The sequence below is a fragment of the Macaca nemestrina genome, chromosome 12 (assembly GCF_043159975.1).
Source record: "Macaca nemestrina isolate mMacNem1 chromosome 12, mMacNem.hap1, whole genome shotgun sequence".
NCBI classification, from domain to species: domain Eukaryota; kingdom Metazoa; phylum Chordata; class Mammalia; order Primates; family Cercopithecidae; genus Macaca; species Macaca nemestrina.
Genome location: NC_092136.1, coordinates 89,793,568 through 89,814,414, shown reverse-complemented (window position 1 = coordinate 89,814,414; position 20,847 = coordinate 89,793,568). Strand labels below are relative to the sequence as shown.

At 37.4% G+C, this 20,847-nt stretch overlaps 1 protein-coding gene across 4 annotated transcripts in view; it reads left to right on the top strand.

Annotated features, from left to right (window-relative positions):
* The window catches only part of LOC105484373 (tripartite motif-containing protein 64C), a 48,925-nt gene extending 30,829 nt beyond the window's left edge, over positions 1-18,096 (top strand). For 2 of the 4 annotated variants that reach the window (XM_071075437.1, XM_071075436.1), the window contains exons 3-9: positions 3,093-3,219; positions 12,381-12,792; positions 13,332-13,427; positions 14,130-14,360; positions 15,136-15,158; positions 16,412-16,509; positions 17,602-18,096. In XM_071075437.1, coding sequence (XP_070931538.1) covers positions 12,385-12,792; positions 13,332-13,427; positions 14,130-14,360; positions 15,136-15,158; positions 16,412-16,509; positions 17,602-18,095 — 1,350 coding nt within the window. In that variant the 5' untranslated portion in view covers positions 3,093-3,219; positions 12,381-12,384 and the 3' untranslated portion in view covers position 18,096. Of the gene's footprint in view, positions 1-3,092; positions 3,220-9,901; positions 10,029-12,380; positions 12,793-13,331; positions 13,428-14,129; positions 14,361-15,135; positions 15,159-16,411; positions 16,510-17,601 lie in introns of those variants that run through there. The other 2 variants (XM_011745910.2, XM_071075438.1) reach the window with 2 other exon arrangements.
* Positions 18,097-20,847: the final 2,751 nt, after the last annotated feature.

Genomic DNA, 20,847 nt, shown 5'->3' with positions numbered 1-20,847 from the left:
ATGGTTCTCATTAGTTAAGTACAGTGTGACAGAATTAGTATATTGAATTCAGTGACTCATTGTTCTTCTACCCAGAGCTTGTTGATACACTTTCAATTAGATTAAATCATTCTTATTGCAATAGCAGCCCCATCACTCCTTTTGGAATGTAAGTTCTGTGAAAGCCAGGAGTGTCTGATACATAGCAGGCAATCAGATATTGTAGAAAGACTGAAATAAACACCATGTTTTGTTTTCCTAATAGGTTTAGCTTTAAAAATAAGAATATTGTTAGTTATCACTTGGCAAATATTTATAATTTGCCAGGCATCTTACTAAACTTTAGTAGATTATCTTATTTTAATGTTGATATTACTTCTGTGAGTAGATTACTAGGAGACCTAAGGTGAAGAAAGTCTTGCCTATATTTGTATACCAGGGTTTATCAGTTAGTTGTTATCAATGTAAACATTTTTCCCATTGGCACATGCAGCTGTTTATGTGCTTTCATAAGCCTTAACAGAATCGTATTTTATAAGATTTAAAAATATGGTAGCTATGTATTTTATTGTTCTTAATTTGCATATTATAGGAATTTAAAATATGCATTTCATACTTGAAGAACACTGAATTGAATTGCACAGGTCTACTTAAGCACAATTTAAAAAAAAAAAAAGGTCAGCCCTTTCTATCTGCAGATTTCACATCAACAAGCAAAGATGGGTAGAAAATACAGTATTGTTCACTGTAATCCCAAGTACTTAGGAAACTGAGAAAGGAGAATTGCTTCTTGAGCCCAGGAGTTTGAGGCTGTGGTGAGGTATGATCAAGCCACTGCACTCCAGCCTGGCAAAAGAGTGAAATTCCATGTCTTGGCCGGGCGCGGTGGCTCAAGCCTGTAATCCCAGCACTTTGGGAGGCCGAGACGGGCGGATCACTAGGTCAGGAGATCGAGACCATCCTGGCTAACACGGTGAAACCCCGTCTCTACTAAAAAATACAAAAAACTAGCCGGGCGAGGTGGGGCGCCTGTAGTCCCAGCTACTCAGGAGGCTGAGACAGGAGAATGGCCCGAACCCGGGAGGCGGAGCTTGCAGTGAGCTGAGATCCGGCCACTGCACTCCAGCCTGGGCGACAGAGCGAGACTCCGTCTCAAAAAAAAAAAAAAAAAAAAAAAAAAAAGAAATATTAAATAATTTATACTAAAATCTGGATTATTATTCTGATAAATCAATTTGATTTGTTTAGTGGTTTGTTCACATTCAGCTTGTTAATTCCACAGAAGAGGAGGGCCTACTTTTCATATATATGTGTCTTTTCTTCAGCACTTAAGTATGCACAAATTTTGATGTCTATCAGTGTCCTGGAACCAATTCCCAGAGATGACTAAGTTCAGTTTTGTTCTGAATTTTTTACTTTGTGTGTAGAAATACATTTTCATGAAGTTATAACTATATTCATTTTATTTCTCATTCCAATACTATTGAAAATTATGAATAATCAACCAAGGTTTCTGTAATGAGCATTTATTGATCCTCAGGGTTACCAGATAGAAGTGTCTATAGGTAGGAAAAGAAAAAATGACTCCCTATTATAATATCACTTTTTCTTTTTTTTTTTATACTGTGGAAATATATCATAGTTGATTTCTTGTAAGTCAATAGAAAATTTCAAAATATATGTAGTAAATGATCAATATAATATTTTCTCATACAATGTAATATAATTTTTGCATGTCTTTATTTTCAGTATCTTTTTGTTTCTTATTTTAAAATAATGTTTATTTTAGAAACTGTAAAGATCAAGAAAGACACAGCAGAAAATAAATATCTTCCTAATTCCATCAGAAAAATATAAAATCATGATTATATTCTTGTGTATATAATTCTAGCCTGTTTCCTATTTTAAATATATTTTTGTTTATGCATACATAAAACCCAGTAAATCTCTCTATATGTAAGGTATATAATAAACACATATTTATTTGTCCTTTTCATATTTTTGATATTTAGAGGTTTTTTCTTCCTAAATCTTGACTATTGTAATTTTTTTTTTGCCAAACATTGACCATCCCCAGGTTGATCTTATATGTATTGCAGAAGGGGTTAAGTCATTGGACAACCAGAAGTGGCTCCGTCTTTCTGTCCAGGGATTATCAAAGTGTCTGGCTTGGGAGAAAGAGCATGCTTTAAACAGTTTGATTGGTTGGTCAATGGCAGCATATTTTTAACTTACCCATTGCCCCAGCTTATTTTGTTGTCGTTCTTAAGAGGCAGGTTCTCACACTGTCTCCCAAGCTGGAGTTCAGTGTGCAATCTTAGCTCACTGCAGCCTCAAACTCCTGGGCTTAATCAGTCTTTCCACCTCAGTGTCCAAAATCGCTAGGACTACAGTCATGTGCCACAATGGCCAGCTAATATTTGTACTTTTACTTGTCGAGACAGGGTGTCCCTATGTGGCCCAGGATGGTCTCAAACTCTTGGCCTCAAGCAATTCTCCCACTTAAGCCTCTCAAATTTATGGGATTATCATCATGAGCCACCAATCCTGGCCTTATTTGTCTCTTCAGAGTTTGTCCTTCCTTTCTAGGTCTATGACATGAACTGTCTTTGCCCATTCTATAAAACATTCGTCTGTCGTGGTCATATGAAACATTACAAAATTGTTTTTGATGTTTCCTCATGCTTTATGTTAAGTATTCTAACATGGTAGTGTAGCTTTTTTAAAAAGGACAAAAAAACACAATAGGTTGGCTAATCACAAACAAGACTTTAATGATCTCAATTGTGCTATAATTTATTATGATATATTAAAAAAATCAGCACTTACTTGTAATGTGCCTTAAGGCAAATCATTTAGTAACTTGATTTCTCAGACCTCAGTTTCCTCCTCTGGAAAATACTAATATCAACTCTGTGTAGTTTAATTTGAAGAATTAGAAAACTTGTAAGTAAATACTTTATCACCAAGCATGATTGCTGTGATTACTTTATCGTTGTTACTGTTGTAGCATTGAACCACTTACCACTTTAAGTTATTTGTTTGAAGTCAAATATTATTAATTAATACACATTTCATAAACTAGTCTTATTTATTTATTTATTTATTAATAGATGGAGCCTCGCTTTGTAGCCCAGCCTGGATTGCAGTGGTGTGGCATGATCTCGGCTCACTGTGACCTCTGCTTGCTGGGTTCAAGAAGTTCTCCTGCCTCAGTCTCCTGAGTACCTGGGACAAAAGGCACGTGCCACCATGCCCGGCTAATTTTTGTATTTTTAGTAGAGACCGTGTTTCCCCATGCTTTCCAGGCTAGTCTCGAATTCCTAACCTCGTGATCCACAAACCCTGGCCTACCAAAATGCTGGGGTAGCAGGCTTGAGCCACCGCGCCCGGCCAAACTAGTCTTTAGAGTTGATCGAATGTGGGAGTTCAGTTGACAAGTGACTGATTCAAATTGTTAAATTAGAAATATTCAGTGTTAGAATTGTAGAGTGCTCTTGTGCTTCTCTTCCATATCATTTGGGTAACTAGTAAACAGCATACTATTTTATCAACAAGCATGTCATCTACGCTCCAACCAGCCACAGCAAGTATTCAGGGGAGTCATTTCCAGGCATTTCTAATGCTCTGTTTGATACTGAAAGGAAAGTGGACCCTTGCAAGGCTAGGGGAGAAGTGAAGAGAAAGATTTCTGTTGCAGCCTTCACAGTGCAGGCAGCTTCAGAGGCTTTGAAACAAGTAGCCTAAGAGGATTCCTTAGAGAAGCGATAATGAATTTGTGTGGTATGTCACTCAGAAAGAATCATGATGGGTAAATTGATGAATTTTAAAATTAGTATATTAGAAATAAAGATGGATATTATATACAGTTAGGTGAGTGTACATATATTTGTCTGTGTATATATTTTTTCTTTTATTTTCTTGTTATTGATTAAAAATAAAAAGTTAAGTTTTCAGAGGTCTCACGCCTTGCCTGGCCTCCCAAGACTGAGAGGATCACTATCTCAACACACTCCTTGGGACAGTGATTGAATTACACTTTTAGTAAATGTAATACCTCTATAGCATAAGAAATCTTTATTTTTTATTAAAATATTTTATTTATATAAAAGACTATAACACACAAGTATAGAGAAAAATAGTAATGAAGTGAACATTTGTGAACCTACTAGCCATAGTAAGAAAATAACATTTCCAATATCTTTGGGTTCCCCATGCACTATGACAGTTGTGCTTGATCACTTTCTTGAATTTTATTTTTATCTTTATTTCTTCTGTTATTCTTTGTAATTTTATCACACATGGCTATATTATTTACATATTTTAAGGTTTGAATTTTTTAAATAAAATCATACACTGTATAGTTTTATGGTACTGGATTTTTTTCCACTGATCCTCAAGTGTTCAGATAGATAGGTAAGTAGATAGATGGATAGCATTTATGTAAATGAAAGTAAGATTCATGGTCCATCAAGAAAGAGAAAACATATAATAATATGAATAGGGAAAGTTAATATAAAGAATGATTAATTATAACAGCATTTGGGCAAGGAAATATTGTCTAGAAGAAGGTAAGAAGAAGTCTAAATAATACGTGATGAGCACATATAAGGAATTGCCATTGTTTCCAGGGGGAAGTTGGAGTAGCCATTGGAGAGTCCCCTCACCCCTTGACCTCACTGAATGTTTAGACGTCGTGGTACTGTTGTGCTTGAAAAACTTGCTTTAAATACACACTTCAGAGTTCCCCAGAAACTTGCCTTCTGGGCCACTGGTGAAGCTGTTTATGAAGAAATGTCATGCCAGACGGGCTCCACTGCAAATATGGAAAAGGGCAGTATCAGGAGAAGCTCGTGGCTGCTGAGTTCTCATGGGCCCCAGTGAACTTCAGGAAGTGGGTGCTACAGCAGCAGCCTGAACTACACAATCTGGGCATTGGTGTATCCCTGTATGCCCTCCGGGCCAGACACTGGAGGTGTCATTTCCAAAGCAGATTGGAAGCACTTTTTTGTTATTTCTCTCCAAAGCTTTCTACTCACAAAGATTGACATCATCACATGTGGCAAAGGAAAAGTATTTAAAGGATCCAGATCTATTTATGTAAACAATCAAGAGTGAGTTTGTAGTGGATAACCCAACGTTGGATAAATGATGCATCACAAAATATATTTATTCATTTTCTGCTGTTGTATATTTGGAATGATTTTCGTATTTTGATTTTTGTGAACATAGCTCCTAATGCAAACACTCAATAGATTCTCATTCCTGACAGTATCTTCTGATAGGTGGAATATCTGGGTTATAAAATTTGTGGATCTTCAATTCTACTGGGCAATGCCAGAGCGATTCAAAGTAATTTTATTTATTTATATTTCCACTGACAAGGTAATCATGTTATACAAAATAATAGAAGTATGGATGATTGCGGCAAGCTAAAGAAATACAAAGAACTCACCCTTACTAGAATCCAAGGCATTTGTGGGAAGAAAAATTCATACATTGAGCATCAAATACATCAAGTACGTTTTGGAAGACATCGAGAGGAGTGTAACTACTTTGTTGTAGTTTGTCAAAATCCCATAATAAGGTTAAGCAGGTAGGAATATAGGCACATTTGCATTTCAGAAAGCATTCTGGCCTAGATGTAATAGAAGGACATCAACCCAGCAAGAGAACAGAACTAATGTTTTTTTGAGTGTGTAAGACAGGATCTCACTCTGTCCCCCAGGCTAGAGTCAGTGGTACAATCCCAGCTTAATGCAAACTCTGCCTCCTGGGCTCAGACAATCATCCAGCCTAAGACTCCCAAGCAGTTGAGATTACAGGTGTACACCATCATGCCTGTGTAATTTTTCTATTTTTTGTGGAGATGGAGTTTCACCATGTTGCCTAGGCTTGTCTTGAACTTCTCAGCTTGACCAGTCAAGCCATCTAGGCCTCCCAAAGTGCTGGGATTACAGGCATGAGCCACTATGCCAGGTCCCGAAATCTTTTCTCATGACAACTGCTGTCACATAGACTTTACTATCAGAAAAGACAAGGCTACCTTCATCCTTTGGGTTTTAGCTCATGTGTCGTTTCTTTTAGGAAGACTTTTAGGATCACTGTCCCTTCCTTTGTATCTACTACTAAACCATGAGCTCCTTAAAGACTTAGTCTTGCTTTTTTTTTTTTTTCACACTGTTTTTATAAATTTTACTTTAATGTTCAGGATACATGTGCAGAACATGCAGATTTGTTACTATTTTGGCTCCAATCTCTACCAGTAAGGAGAGTCCATAGTAGACACTCATTTTGTGAGTAAATGAGACCCTCTGAGACATTCTGTGCTTTGAAAAGAAGAGCTGCACCGCCCACTGTGATTTCCACAATGCCTTTGTTATGGGGTTTAGCTGAGCATGCTCACAGGATTTTTGTCATGTCATTGATAGAGAGTTGGACAGTATGGTAGATGTAAGACAGTGTGCATATTAGTATTCAAAAAAATGGACCAAAACCTGCACAATACTTGAAAGCTTTGTCAACTTTCAATCAATTCTGCCAGCATGCAAGAAGCATCCCCCAATATATTGTATGTAATTTGGTGGCTTAGGAACATACTTTGACATCATATTTAACGTCACTGAAAGGAAAACAGTTTTCAGAGACAGACTCCCTGGTTTCAAACCCTAGTTCTCCTCCTTCATTACAGTATGCGTATGGGCAAATTATTAAATTTCCTATTCTTACATTTCTTAATCTTTAAATCAGTATTAAATATTATTTATTCCATGGGTGGTTGTAGGAATTAAGTAAGCTAGAACATGTGAAGCACTTAGAACAGTTTTTAGCGCAGAGTTGGTAATCAATAAATGTTTGACATTTTCACTTGATTGAGAGTATTTTTTAGTTAGGTAAGGAAATACTACTTTGTCTCTCTTACCTATCCTGCATGGTAACGCGGTTGTAGTAAAATAGATAATAACTTTTTCAGCTACTAACCCTATAATTTTCAACTTTTTAAAATTCTTTTATATACATCTCATAAGTTGCTTATTATTTATTTCTGTCTAATACAGGGCGGTCTACAAAATACAGAAATGAATTTTTCCTGAGAAGTGAGAATACTAGAAAGTCTTTCTTCTCTACAGTTAGGTAGATAATATGCAACGTTTTAAGAATTGTTTGAAGCAGTTTTCAAAGAACAGCATTTCTGGGAAAGTCTGCATATAAGTATCTATGATTACCTTTTCTTAACTTTGTTGGATATTTTTTTGAAGCATAATGCTGATCAAATGACACTTCAAAAAACCCACTAATTTGCAATGCCATGGACCGATTAAAAAAACAGCCACTTCATCTTTTCCTAGGATATGCTGACTTTTATAAATTTTATAATTTTTTAAATGTCTATTAATATATAAATGGTGACTTTTATATAGATTTTTACTTTTTCAACTTCTAGCAAGGTTTTGTTAATTTTAAGTTTATAGAAATGAACAAAATCCCCAAACATTAGATAATTTATGAATACAACTATGTGTAAACATTGGTGACAACAAAATCTATTAGTATGGCAACTGTGTTAAAAATAACTTTCATGCACTATTAAACATAATTATGCACATAATTGTTGTGAAAATAGCAGCCAGGTGCCATGGCTCATGCCTGTAATACCAGCAATTTGGGAGGCTGAGATGGGCGGATCACCTGATGTCAGGAGTTGGAGACCAGCCTGGCCAACTTGGTGAAACCTTATCTCGACTAAAAATACCCAAATTAGCCGGCCATGGTGGCAGATACCTATAACCCCAGCTACTCGGGAGGGTGAGGCAGGAGAATCACTTGGACCTGGGAGACAGAGGTTGCAGTGAGCCAAGATCATGCCATTGCACTCCAGCCTGGGTGACAGAAGGAGACTGCGTCTCAAAAAAAAGAAATAATAATTATTATTATTGTGTAAATAATTATTATATAATTTTAAAAATATGAATACATAACTGATATAGATAGTTATGTACATATATATGTAAAGTATCAGTTTTAAAATTATTGAAAAAGGTGGATGAATAAAAAAACAAATTTTATTTTCATATAACACAATCATTATGAAATAGTTATAAAATAGTAAAAATAAGAAAAACAGGCTGATACAACTAATTCTATCAACCATCATATATACAATTATGTGAAACACAATTGAATTCCTTGCTGTACTTTTTTAAACAAGAGGGTTACACAGTACAGATGTGTTGGTAACCCCAGTTAATGTTTTATCTTTGAACATATTCAGATAAATAATGGTTAGGCACTTAAGCAATTATAACTTTAAAAAAGAGTGAGAAACAAAATTTTAAAGTTAGCATGTCACCCGGTGCAGTGACTCACGCTTGTAATCTCAGCACTTTGTGAGGCAGAGGTGGGCAGATCACCTGAGGTCAGGAGTTCAAGATCAGCCTGAGCAACATGGTGAAACCCTCTGTCTCTACTAAAAATACAAAAATTAGGTGGACGTAGTGGTGGGTGCCTGTAATCCCAGCTACTTGGGAGGCTGAGGCAGGAGAATCACTTGAACTCGAGAGGCAGTGGTTGCAGTGAGCCGAGACCGAGTCATTCCACTCCAGCCTGGGCGACAGAGCGAGACTCCGTCTCAACAACAACAACAAAAAACAAACAAAACAAAACAAAACAAAAAACAAAAAACAAAAATCATAATTAGCATGTGATAATATTTAATGAAATAATTGTTATAGTTAAAATATTTCTTTCAATAACCTGTGTTAAGTCAACTTTCTTGCATCTCATTCTAGACTTGTCTGTTGAGCTTTGGGCACCCAAGTGTGGTTTTTAATACTTTATAAACCTAATCAGTCAATTTACCCATTTCTGTGCAATCTAATCAATCTCAGGAAGTGCGTGTGGCCTTTCATGGTCCCATACAGTTTAAAAGGACACTTGTCCAGAGATTTCTCTCTCCTTCAGGGAGGACCCACCGGATTTGTGGCTGCTGGGCTTTGGAGCACCAGGAGTTACTTGTAGTCTGGATATCTACAGAGCTTCTAGACTGAGACCATTCATAGTAGCCTTGTGAGTATAAAATCTGCAGTAAATCCATTAGGAAATAGTCAAAACAATCATTAGGAAATAGTCAAAATAGTAAATATAAGAAAAACAGGTTGCTACAACTAATTCGATCAACCATCATATATACAATTATGTGAAACACAATTGAGTTCCTTGTACTTTTTTAAACAAGAGAGTTACACAGTACAGATGTGTTGGTAATCCCAGTTAATGTTTTATCTTTGAACATATTCAGTTACATAACTGCTGGGCACTTGAGCAATTATTATTTTAAAACAGAGTGAGAAAATTTTAAAATTAGCATGTGGCCCAGTGCAGTGGCTCACGCTTGTAATCCCAGCACTTTGGGAGGCCAAGGTGGGCAGATCACCTGAGGTCAGGAGTTCAAGATCAATCTGAGCATCATGGTGAAACTCCGTCTCTACTAAAAGCACAAAAATTAGCTAGGCTTCGTGGTGGGTGCCTGTAATCCAAGCTACTCGGGAGGCTGAGGCAGGAGAATTGCTTGAACTCGAGAGGCAGAGGTTGCAGTGAGCCAAGACCAAGCCATTGCACTGCAGCCTGGACGACAAAGTGAGATACCGTCTCAAAAACAAAAACAAAAACAAAAACAAAAATTAGCATGTGATATTTAATGAAATAATTCTTATACTTAAAATATTTCTTTCAATAGCCTGTGTTAAGTCAGCTTTCTTACATCTCATTCCAAACTTGTCTGTTGAGCTTTGAGCCCCCAAGTGTGGTTTTCCATACTTTATAAACCTAATCAGCCAATTTACCCCTTTCTGTGCAATCTAATCAACCTCAGGAAGTAGGTGTGGTCTTTCATGGGCCCATACCCTTTAAAAGGATGCTTGTCCAGAGACTTCTCTCTCCTTCAGTGAGGACCCACCAGATTTGTGGCTGCTGGGCTTTGGAGCACCAGAGGTTACTTGTAATCTGGATATCTACAGAACTTCTAGACTGAGACCATTCATAGTAGCCTTGTGAGTATAAAATTTGCAGTTAACCCAGCATGCTCACTTTTTCTCTTAAAAATACTTTAAATTTACCTGACAGCACACTTGGGTCTTTTCTAAGCAAACAAGTAACTGTCTTCGTGATTTTACAGAAAATCAATATAAAGTATCTTCAATTTGTAACATATGGTTTGTGTTCCCTTGCTATTTGATTCGTCTTATGTGACTATTTTCTGTATTGTTAGATAATTTTAAGTGTGAAAAGATATATATCCATAGTTTCATGCAATGATAGAACCCATAAAATAGATAAAATGTTCACTAGAATGTGGGCATGTAGTAATGGTTATAATGTACACCAAAGTCAATGTTAAAAAAAGTTGAATTACTTTGAAAATTCTTGTTGCAAAGGTCTTATTTGCTGTCTCTTCAAAATTTGCAGTTTGCAGACTAGATTTGAAAGCTGTTGAAAATAGTTTTAATTGGCCATGTTTAGATGGCTCATGTTTGCAGCCTAGCACTTTGAGAGGCCAAGGCAGGCAGATCGCTTGAGGTCTAGAGTTAGAAACCAGCCTGGCAAACATGGTGAAACCACGTTTTTACTTAAAACATAAAAAAATTATCCTAGCGTGGTGGCAGGTGTCTGTAATACCAGCTACTCGGGAGGCTGTGGCCGGAGAATTGCTTGAACCTGGGAGGCGGAGTTTGCAGTAAGTGCCACTGCACTCCAGCCCGGGTGACAGAGTGAGACTGTCTCAACAACAACAACAACAACAAAAAGGTAAAGAAAGAAAGAGAAAGCAAGCAGATGTAACCCTCTGACAAGGGCTTCCAAGTGGCAGAAACTCCCAATTTACTAAGAGGAATGGTGAATTGGTGGCCATGCTTCCATTAACTGCATTTCTGGATTTCATAGTGTAGAGTGGAAAACCTAATACATAACTTCACTTTTATTGTTATTTTAGAAGATAATTAATTGTTGATTAATTCTTATAAATTATTATATTTTAAATATTCATTATTTCAGAATGTGAAAGTGTTATCTCTAATCATCTGAATTGACTATGGGAAAAAAATTTTCTAAATTAAAAATAATAGATATTATTTACAATTAATGTAGTGAAAGGAAGAGTTTTGATATTAAAGTTAAAAGGATAAATTTAATGACTGATAATTTTAGGAGTTGATAGTCCACTCTGATTAATCAATCTTAGATAAAACCTACTTCAAAATTGTGTGAGCAAACTTCCTAGGTGAGTTTGGAGGCAGGGAGTATAGAATAATAACATAGATACTAAGTGTCTTTCATATATTATCATCATGGAATCATTGAGAGAGAATGACAGAGACAGAACGAGATTAAGAATGTGCTTAAGAACGAGATTAAGAATTAAGAATCAGCTTATATAAGTGACTGAGAAATCATCTCAGCTTTTACCCTCTGCCCAGGCTTTAAGCTTGCTAAGTAACTGGGAATGATTGAGAGCACGGCCTGTTTAACAAAAATACCATGAGGACTCTCGTCTGATTTTCTCATTTGAATCACAGTTGGTTGTTCATATCCATAAGTTTCATACCCGTGGATTCAACTAATCTCAGAAAAAAATATTTACAGGAAGAAAAAAGCAGCTGTACTGAACATGTCCTTTTTTTTTTTTTTTTTTTTTTTTTTTTTTGTGAGACAGAGTCTCACTCTATTACCCATGCTGGAGTGCAGTGGCATCATCTCGGCTCACTACAACCTCCACCTCCTGGGTTCAGGCGATTCTCCTGCCTCAGCCTCCTGAATAGCTGGGACTACAGGCACGTGCCACCACGCCTGGCTAATTTTTTGTATTTTTAATAGAAACTGGGTTTCACCATGTTAGCCAGGATGGTCTCGGTCTCCTGACCTTGTGATCTTCCCACCTCAGCCTTCCGAAGCGCTGGGATTACAGGCGTGAGCAACCGCGCCCTGCCAAACATGTACATATTTTTAATAATCTTCTTTCTGTTCCTAAACAGTATGGCATTACAAGTATTTATACAGCATTTACATTGTATTAGGCATTCAAAGTAATCTAGACATAAAGTATTCAGGAGGATAGGTTTAGGTTACATGCAAATCCCACACCATTTACTAATAAGAGCCTGGAACATCTTAGGATCTTGGTATCTCAGGGAGTCCTGGACCCAATCTTCAATGGCTATTGAGGGGAAACTTTATAAATCCAGCACGTTTGCATTTACTATGTCTCAGTTTGTACTGGAGCTAACTTATTAGACATATTGGACAGACCTCAAGTAGACAAGGAAAATTGTCCACTGGCCCTTTTTTCCTTTGCATCAAGGCAAATAAAAATAAGAAAAAGAAATTCTCACCTTTTTCTTCATTTTCAGAGATATGGATTCAGACAGCCTGCAAGCCTTCCAGAATGAGCTCATTTGCTCCATTTGCATGAACTACTTCATAGACCCGGTCACCATTGACTGTGGGCACAGCTTTTGCAAGCCCTGCCTCTGCCTCTGCTGGGAAGAAGGCAGAGCACCAATGCGCTGCCCTGTGTGCAGAAAAATCTCAGCGAAGTCCGACTTCAACACCAATGCGGCACTCAAAAAGCTGGCTTCCCTAGCCAGACAGACCAGACCTCAGAACATCAACAACTCACACAATATCTGTGTGCTCCACAAGGAAACTAAGGAGCTCTTCTGTGAGGCTGACAAGAGATTTCTCTGTGGGCCCTGCTCTGAGTCACCAGAGCACATGGCTCACAGCCACAGTCCAATGGGATGGGCTGCTGAGGAATGCAGGGTATGTGATGCCTCTAAGGCAGTTTGATATGTATATAATCCCAAATAAGAATGATGAGGGCCTATGACAATGATGGTGATGAGAATGCAGATGGTGGAGGTGGTGATTATTCCATGTCAATCATAACACATAAATGTGTCCTTTCAATGTTGCTGACTAATTTGGCACTGTAATCATAGCTGTATTGAGACTTCACTAAAGGAGGTTTCCTTAGAAACATTGTTCGAACGTGTAGAATGGAGCTGTGGAACAGGTGACCAGCACCAAGAACACTTTTCAAAGTCATTTTATATAAAAGCCGGTTCCTCCGAAAATTGATGATATTATCCAAAGGGTCCCTTAAAACTCTCTATTATATTTCTATCATTTCTCACATCCAAATTATTAGGACCAAATTTGTTTAACATGGTAAAATCTGACCACTCCACTCTAACTTGAATTTATGTTTCTTTCAATTACAGACTTTTTATTTAATTGATAAGGGGATGAAATCTAGTATACTGTCTTCATTATTGCTAAGCTTCTTGCTTCTTTTTCAGGAGAAACTTATAAAGAAAATGAACTATTTGTGGAAGATCAATCAAGAGACACAAAATAATCTAAACCAGGAAACTAGCAAATTTCGTTCGTTAGCGGTAAGAATGAAAATATTTCCTTTATTTTTACTCAAATAAACACAATGTTGGTTTACACTTTTTAGCTAAATTCAAACTACCAGTTAAAAGATAGTGATTTCATCCCAAGAAAATATAGTGATTTCAATTGATATAATAGGAATCGCAAATAGAGAAGCCCACACAAGCTAGCCAAATGAATTCTAGTATATTGGATAAATGGCATGTTATGTATTCTAGTTCAAATTTGAAGGTTGGTATACAATTTTTCAGACACTGCAGATGAGACAACATTTCACTAAGACTGGGTGTGAGGAAGAGGAAAGAAATAGAATACTATATAGAGTAAAAATATAGTAAAAGTAAAAAAAAAACACACATAATATGATGTATGGCTAAATGTTCTTTAACATTTAGGTGAATTAGACATGGAAAAATCCTAAAAGAGAGAATAATAGAGGAAATAATGGACTCAGTAAGAACTGTAAAGAAGCATCACAGTGACAGAAACCAGAAGTCTTTATATAGGTTTTGATTTAAAAGGGGAGAGAGAATAAGAATATTGAAAAAGATGGACAGAAAAAAAACACCAAATATTCAAGACTCTTTGCAAGAGCAAGGCAGAAAGTTTACAAATTGCTTGATTACACCCAGCATATAATTATTTGAACTTTTCTATTGAGAATGAGAACATGCAATTCTTTTAACCAAACATCTCTGCAGGACTATGTCTCATTAAGGAAGGTGATAATCACTATTCAATATCAAAAGATGCATCTACTTCTCCATGAGGAAGAGCAGCTGCATCTGCAGGCACTGGAAAGAGAAGCAGAAGAGCTCTTCCAACAACTACAAGACAGTCAAGTGAGAATGACCCAACATTTAGAAAGGATGAAAGACATGTACAGAGTGCTGTGGGAGACGTGCCACATGCCTGACGTGGAGCTGCTCCAGGTGAGGAGGGAGGGTCCATCTTCAGAGACAGGAAACCCTTGCTGGACATTGCTGCCAGGACATGCACATGTCACCTGCATATGTCACTGCTCTAAGCTAAGTGACACATGCTGTCTGACTCCCACCATTACATTACATTTGTCCAGTCACTTATTACTGCATACTTCGGTATACCAATCTTTGGGAAATTTTTATCATTTTAGCAGATCACATATAACAAAATTCTCTTCAATCTAATTTAGAGTACTATCCACACATAGAGATAATCTAAAATCATTAGAACTTGAGGCTAGGGGAAGGTTAGTAATACTCCATTTATATGCCCTAGTTCCTCCTCACTCTCTGATGTCCCACACAACAGTGATTTGCTGAAGACATTGAGGGTTTTCCCCTTTCTGGGGCGAGGTTTATGAAAGTTGCTCATCAATCTCCGTGTACTCTGTTTTTCAAATGGTTCTGTTTTGTTTTAATAGTTGTCATGAGTGGTCAGACCTTTCCTTGGAAATAAGATTAGGAAATTAATGACACTGGAAACCTAGACATCTTTGCTTTGCTCCACCATCTCTTGCTCAGCTCCTTTCTTCTTCATGCCCACTGATGAAGCTATTCATTATTTAGTTGAGGTTCTGTTATTAACGTAGCCTTGAATGATTCCCTAGAGGGGAATAGAAAGATACACATTTTAAAAACACTAAAACAGAAAGAAACAAGAGTATGAGAAAAGATACAGAAGGAAAAATCTCTCACAATTAACGTTATCTTTTATTTTTTGCAGGATGTGAGAAATGTATCGGCAAGGTGAGTTTACACTAAAAAATGCTATTTCTGAAAAGTTCATTCTCTTGTGAATGAACGGGGTGTACACATTTTGAGGTACTAATATCATTCTGAGTGGCTATTTCCATTTTTTTTTCAAAAGAGGGCCTGAGGTCTTCTTCTCTTTGGTCTGGGAAGTTTTCATCTGAAAATTTGTATGAATTCATATATACGTAAAAACAATTTGCCATTCTGAAGTTTGTTCTTTCCAGTCCATCCATCCTGTCCAGCCCTACTCCACAAATCTTAATACAAAATTTCTCTGAGGAATCATAGTGTTGGATTCTACTCTAGAGGGGTGGAAGGTTTGAAAAAAAAAAAAGACAGAGGGAGGAGAGAGATTCCCTCTGGGTGGGCTGAGGAGGAAGGTTTTGTTCCTAAAAGCATCAATGACCAGGACCTGCTCCATCACAATACATCCATTTCTAGGAAAGACCTCAGGAAAATGGTTGCCTCAGGACCCTCAGCAGCAGGGTTCTCAGGCTGGAATTAGACTCCTTTGTTTTGCTCAAAAGATTAAAGCCTTTTTTGTCAGTGAACATTCTCTGTTAGACACTGACTAACATTAGTGACAACTGCAGGCTGTGGTCCCAAATGCTTTTGTCTGAGTTTTCTGCTCTCTGAAATATTTCCAGGATTTCTTTTTTTTTTTTTTTTTTTTTTTTTGAGACTGAGTCTCACGCTGTTGCCCAGGCTGGAGTGCAGTGGCGCGATCTCGGCTCACTGCAAGCTCCGCCTCCCGGGTTCCCGCCATTCTCCTGCCTCAGCCTCCTGAGTAGCTGGGACTACAGGCGCCCGCCACCGCGCCCGGCTAATTTTTTGTATTTTTAGTAGAGACGGGGTTTCACTGTGGTCTCGATCTCCTGACCTTGTGATCCGCCCGCCTCGGCCTCCCAAAGTGCTGGGATTACAGGCTTGAGCCACCGCGCCCGGCCTCCAGGATTTCTTAATTCCCTCAGGAGGTGTGATGGGCAGAGGGAGGTAATGACTTTTAATGAGTTTAGAAGTTGTGTAATATCTGAAAACAGCATATCTGGCGAAATTGGGTTTTTATACAATAAAATTCAGAAAAAGTAACATTTGTATGGCCCATAGAGTGTGGAATAAAATGCACATGCAGTTAACCAAAACTGACAGAATTCTGAGGAAACATCTTATATGAAAATATGATATCTTTGTATGACTGTGTGATTAGCTTTGGACCTGGAAATATAACTGAGACCATTTTTTTGCAGGGCTGATTTGGCAGAGATGCAAAAGCCCCAGCCAGTGAACCCAGAGCTCACTTCATGGCGCATAACTGGAGTCCTAGACATGCTCAACAACTTCAGAGGTAAGAGCCAGCTGCTTGGCAGTCCAGCCTCAAATCATTTCTTTATTTGGTCCATTGGTCGAGGCTTTTCCCATTAAGTTTTATTATTTTTGACGTGTAGGTAATACATAGTTTTCCAAAACATGTGCATCTTCTCTACCTGCATAGTAATACTACAATGATCAAAACTCAATTTCCTGAGTTAGAGTTTGATGAAAATGTGAAGCAAGATACATACTTTATCTTCAGAATAAGAGGACAAAGAATATTCATGTCATGTAGTTATGAAGACACTAATTCTCATGGTGGCATCAGTATTTTGTGTGTATTCAATTTAATTCAATTTTGAAGGCTTAGATTTGGCATAATGGTTTTTAATTGGTTCTATTCTATGTGCATTTACATTCATTTTACAAGTAAACTTTACTATTTATAAATTCAGAACTTTTTGATCAACAAAGAAAATGACTAAAATGTCCATAATCAGGATAATTCTAATGCCGTCAGATACATCTCGTAACAACTGAAAGCTGAGGGATCTGTGAACACGGCCTAACCATGTTAGGCTCATTCTAGAGAGCAGGTCTAGGTAGCAGAGGGCAGGAACCCACAGCAGATTGAATCGGGGGCTAAACAGATAGTTTAAAGCCAGAGTATGCTTTCAGAAACTTATAAACTTTACATGTGTTAATTTCTACCAAAGTTTTGATGTTTGAGACTGTAACAGGCATAACTTACATTCCAATAAATACATCACAGCAAGGTGATGTCTACCTATTGATGATCTTAAAGACAAATAATATGAGAAAGTTTTTCTATTAAAGAAAAAAATTGTTGATATGTCCTGAAACAAACTGTGCAGAGGTAGACATTAAATCATTACTTTGCCCAGGGATATGGTCACTTTTTTCTCTATTATTTAAGGAACAATATATAATTGTATGTGCTGTAGAGTTGTAATGACATTTCATCTTCATGGATGCATGGCGCTGAACTCTCTTGGCTTCCTTTTTTCTGTATTTTCTTGGAAGAAGGGCAAATGAAGTGAATAATTGGGCCGCAGAGCCTCTGTCCCTCATAGCTCTCACTAATATAGTATTTTTTCCTTGTCAGTGGATAATGCTCTGAGCACGGAAATGACTCCTTGCTATATAAGCCTTTCTGAGGATGTGAGACATGTGATATTTGGAGATGACCTTCGCAGTGCGCCCATGGATCCCCAGGGAGTGGAGAGCTTTGCTGTGTGGGGAGCGCAAGTGTTCACTTCTGGCAGGCATTACTGGGAAGTGGATGTGACCCACTCCTCCACCTGGATTCTGGGAGTCTGTAGAGATTCCAGGACAGCCGATACCAATATTGTTATTGATTCTGATGAAACATTTTTGTTAATTTCCTCAAAGAGGAACAATCACTATAGTCTCTCCACCATCTCTCCACCTTTAATTCAGCATGTGCAAAGGCCTCTGGGTCGGGTTGGGGTGTTTCTGGATTATGAAAATGGATCTGTGAGTTTTTTTGATGTTTCTAAAAGTTCTCTTATCTATGATTTTCCTCCTTCCTCCTTCTCTTCCCCTCTGAGGCCTTTCTTTTGCTTTGGTTGTAAATGAAAATTTGGTTTCATGATGATTTATTGTGACCTCCCATATATGAGACAAATAGTGTTCTGAGACCCAATATGTGAGAGCCTGTGAGCTCCTTGTAACTTCATGGAATGTAATTACTTTATGGTTATACATGGGATAACCACCTTGAATGTGTATATTTGTTAATTAAGTTATTTTAATTAATAAGTTATTGTGGAATCTTTTTTTTTTTTTTTTTTTTTTTTTGAGACAGAGTCTCGCTCTGTCGCCCAGGCTGGAGTGCAGTGGCGCTATCTCGGCTCACTGCAAGCTCCGCCTCCTGGGTTTACGCCATTCTCCTGCCTCAGCCTCCCGAGTAGCTGGGACTACAGGCACCCGCCACCTCGCCCGCCTAATTTTTTTGTATTTTTAGTAGAGACGGGGTTTCATTGTGTTAGCCAGGATGGTCTCGATCTCCTGACCTCGTGATCCGCCCGTCTCGGCCTCCCAAAGTGCTGGGATTACAGGCTTGAGCCACCGCGCCCGGCCTGGAATCTTCACTAGAATATAGATAATGATTTTTTTTATTTTTTATTTATTTATTTATTTTTTTTATGGTACAAGGTTTGTTGAGATTCATTCACTTACTGTGAAAGTCATGTTCTAATGTATTTAATTCAGAGATGGTTAGTATATCACACTTGTGCAGCCATCAGAACTCTTTACTGCTTGGGCACTTTTATCACTTCAAGAAGAATCCCAATGCCCATTAACATTTATTCTCCATTCACCTTCCCCATTCCTTCACAACACTTAATCTACTTTTTATGTTTATGCATTTAGGTAAATAAAATCATACAATATAAATTTTTTTAATCTGATTTATTTTTCTGAGAGTATGTTTTCAGAGTTTGTACACACTGTAAACCATTTGTCTTACTTGTATATTTGAACAGGCTGGGGTAGAAAAATGAAGTGGTGGATATCTTATCTTTACAAAGAATAAAGACGAGTGCTTATTTTCTTTTTAAGTCTGACCAAGTTAAGTTGACCTCACAGACTTTATTATTTCTCAACGTCCTAGTTATTAATCACATTTCAGCTCATGCAACAGTTTTTCAGTGCTGCATTGCTCTGTTATTACATTCTCTCTGAGTATATTATATCAGATTATAATATTCAGAAAACTCTTATATGTATTACTACCAGATTGAAAATTCCAAGGGGGCAAAGGCAGTATTTGTCTTCTTTGTTAAGATATTACCATTATCCAGTGCAATTTTTAGAATACAGTACACCATAAATAAGATGAATAAATGGATAAGTAGAGGAGTTAATATGTACAAATATTATTCTAACATTAAAATACTTTTCCACAATGTAATAAAATAGGATAGAATATCCTAATGAATATCTATCAACAGATAAGAAATAAATCGATTTTCAGATTCATATCAAAGATAATACTATAATGTTATGGTTTAAAATAATTGTAGCATAATTTTTATGGGATTGATTTCAGTTGCCTTGGGTTTTTTAATATAAACCATTGAAAGAGGAAGATTCCTATGTAAAATCATGATGAAGAGGTACAAGGCTTAGAATAATGAGACTGTTCTTGCATATAAGCTGAAAATAAGTGAAGACTGGGTCAGTAATAACATTGCTTTGCTGAATTAAGAGAATTCTAATAAAATATTTTTAGTTGGGAAGCTATCTGTATTAAAAAAAATTGATCTAAGGCTGGTTATAGTGGCCACACTTATAATCCCAGGGCTTTGGGAGGCCAAGGCAGAAAAATCACTTGAGGTCAGGAGTTTGAGATCAGCCTGGGCAACATCTCTACCACAAATAAAAAGAAAATTAGCCTTGAGTGGTGGTGTGCACCTGTTGTCCCTGCTACTCAGGAGGCTGAGTTGGGAGGATTGCTTGAATCCAGAATTTTGAGACTTCGGTGAGCTCCCATTGTGCCATCGCACTGGGCCTGGGTGGCAGAGTGAGAACTTGTCTCAAAAACAGCAAGTAAATATTTTATGTAGCCATTTTACCTGAAAATTATAATTGTTTCTTCTACGATTAATAAATCTGTATATATCTAGGCCAGCTACATCAGGCAGAGCTTGTCTTTTAGTAGTTACATCTATATATAAAAAGACAATTATAAGGAGGGTCTAAGGAAAGCTTTTTTTCTCATTCTGGACTTTGAGGTTATAATTTTTTAGACTGATTTTCTGTCTCAATGGTGGATATCACCCTGAATCTTAATTTGTCCGAACACCTCACCTAGTCTGAGATTTTTACAAAACATAAAGTTCATAGGATCAATACATTCGTGTGCCTTAAAAGCCTCCAGGCATTCAAGGATACTATTATGGGGAAACTCAGGCCTTCTACTGCATTATTGGAGGGGCACATTTGAAACTCATAGCACTGGGTTGCAGGAGTCCGTTAACAGGTCTGGACAATGAGTGATGTCAGTCCAGATAATTCTGAGGAAGGCTTTCTGCCTTATTATAGGGAGAATAATCATTGGAGACTCTAGACAAGTTCCCAGTCATTATTCCAGCATTTAATTGCTGTTTTTGTAAACCAAGCATTTTCGGAGGCCTAGGCAGACAGATCACTTGAGGTCAGGAATTCAAGACTGGCCTGGCCAACATGGAAAAACTTTGTCTCTACTTAAAATACAAAAATTAGTGGGGTGTGGTGGCGCACACTTACAATCCCAGCTACTCAGGAGGCTGAAGCAGGAGAATCACTTGAATCCGGGAGGCAAAGATTGCAGTGAGCCAAAATC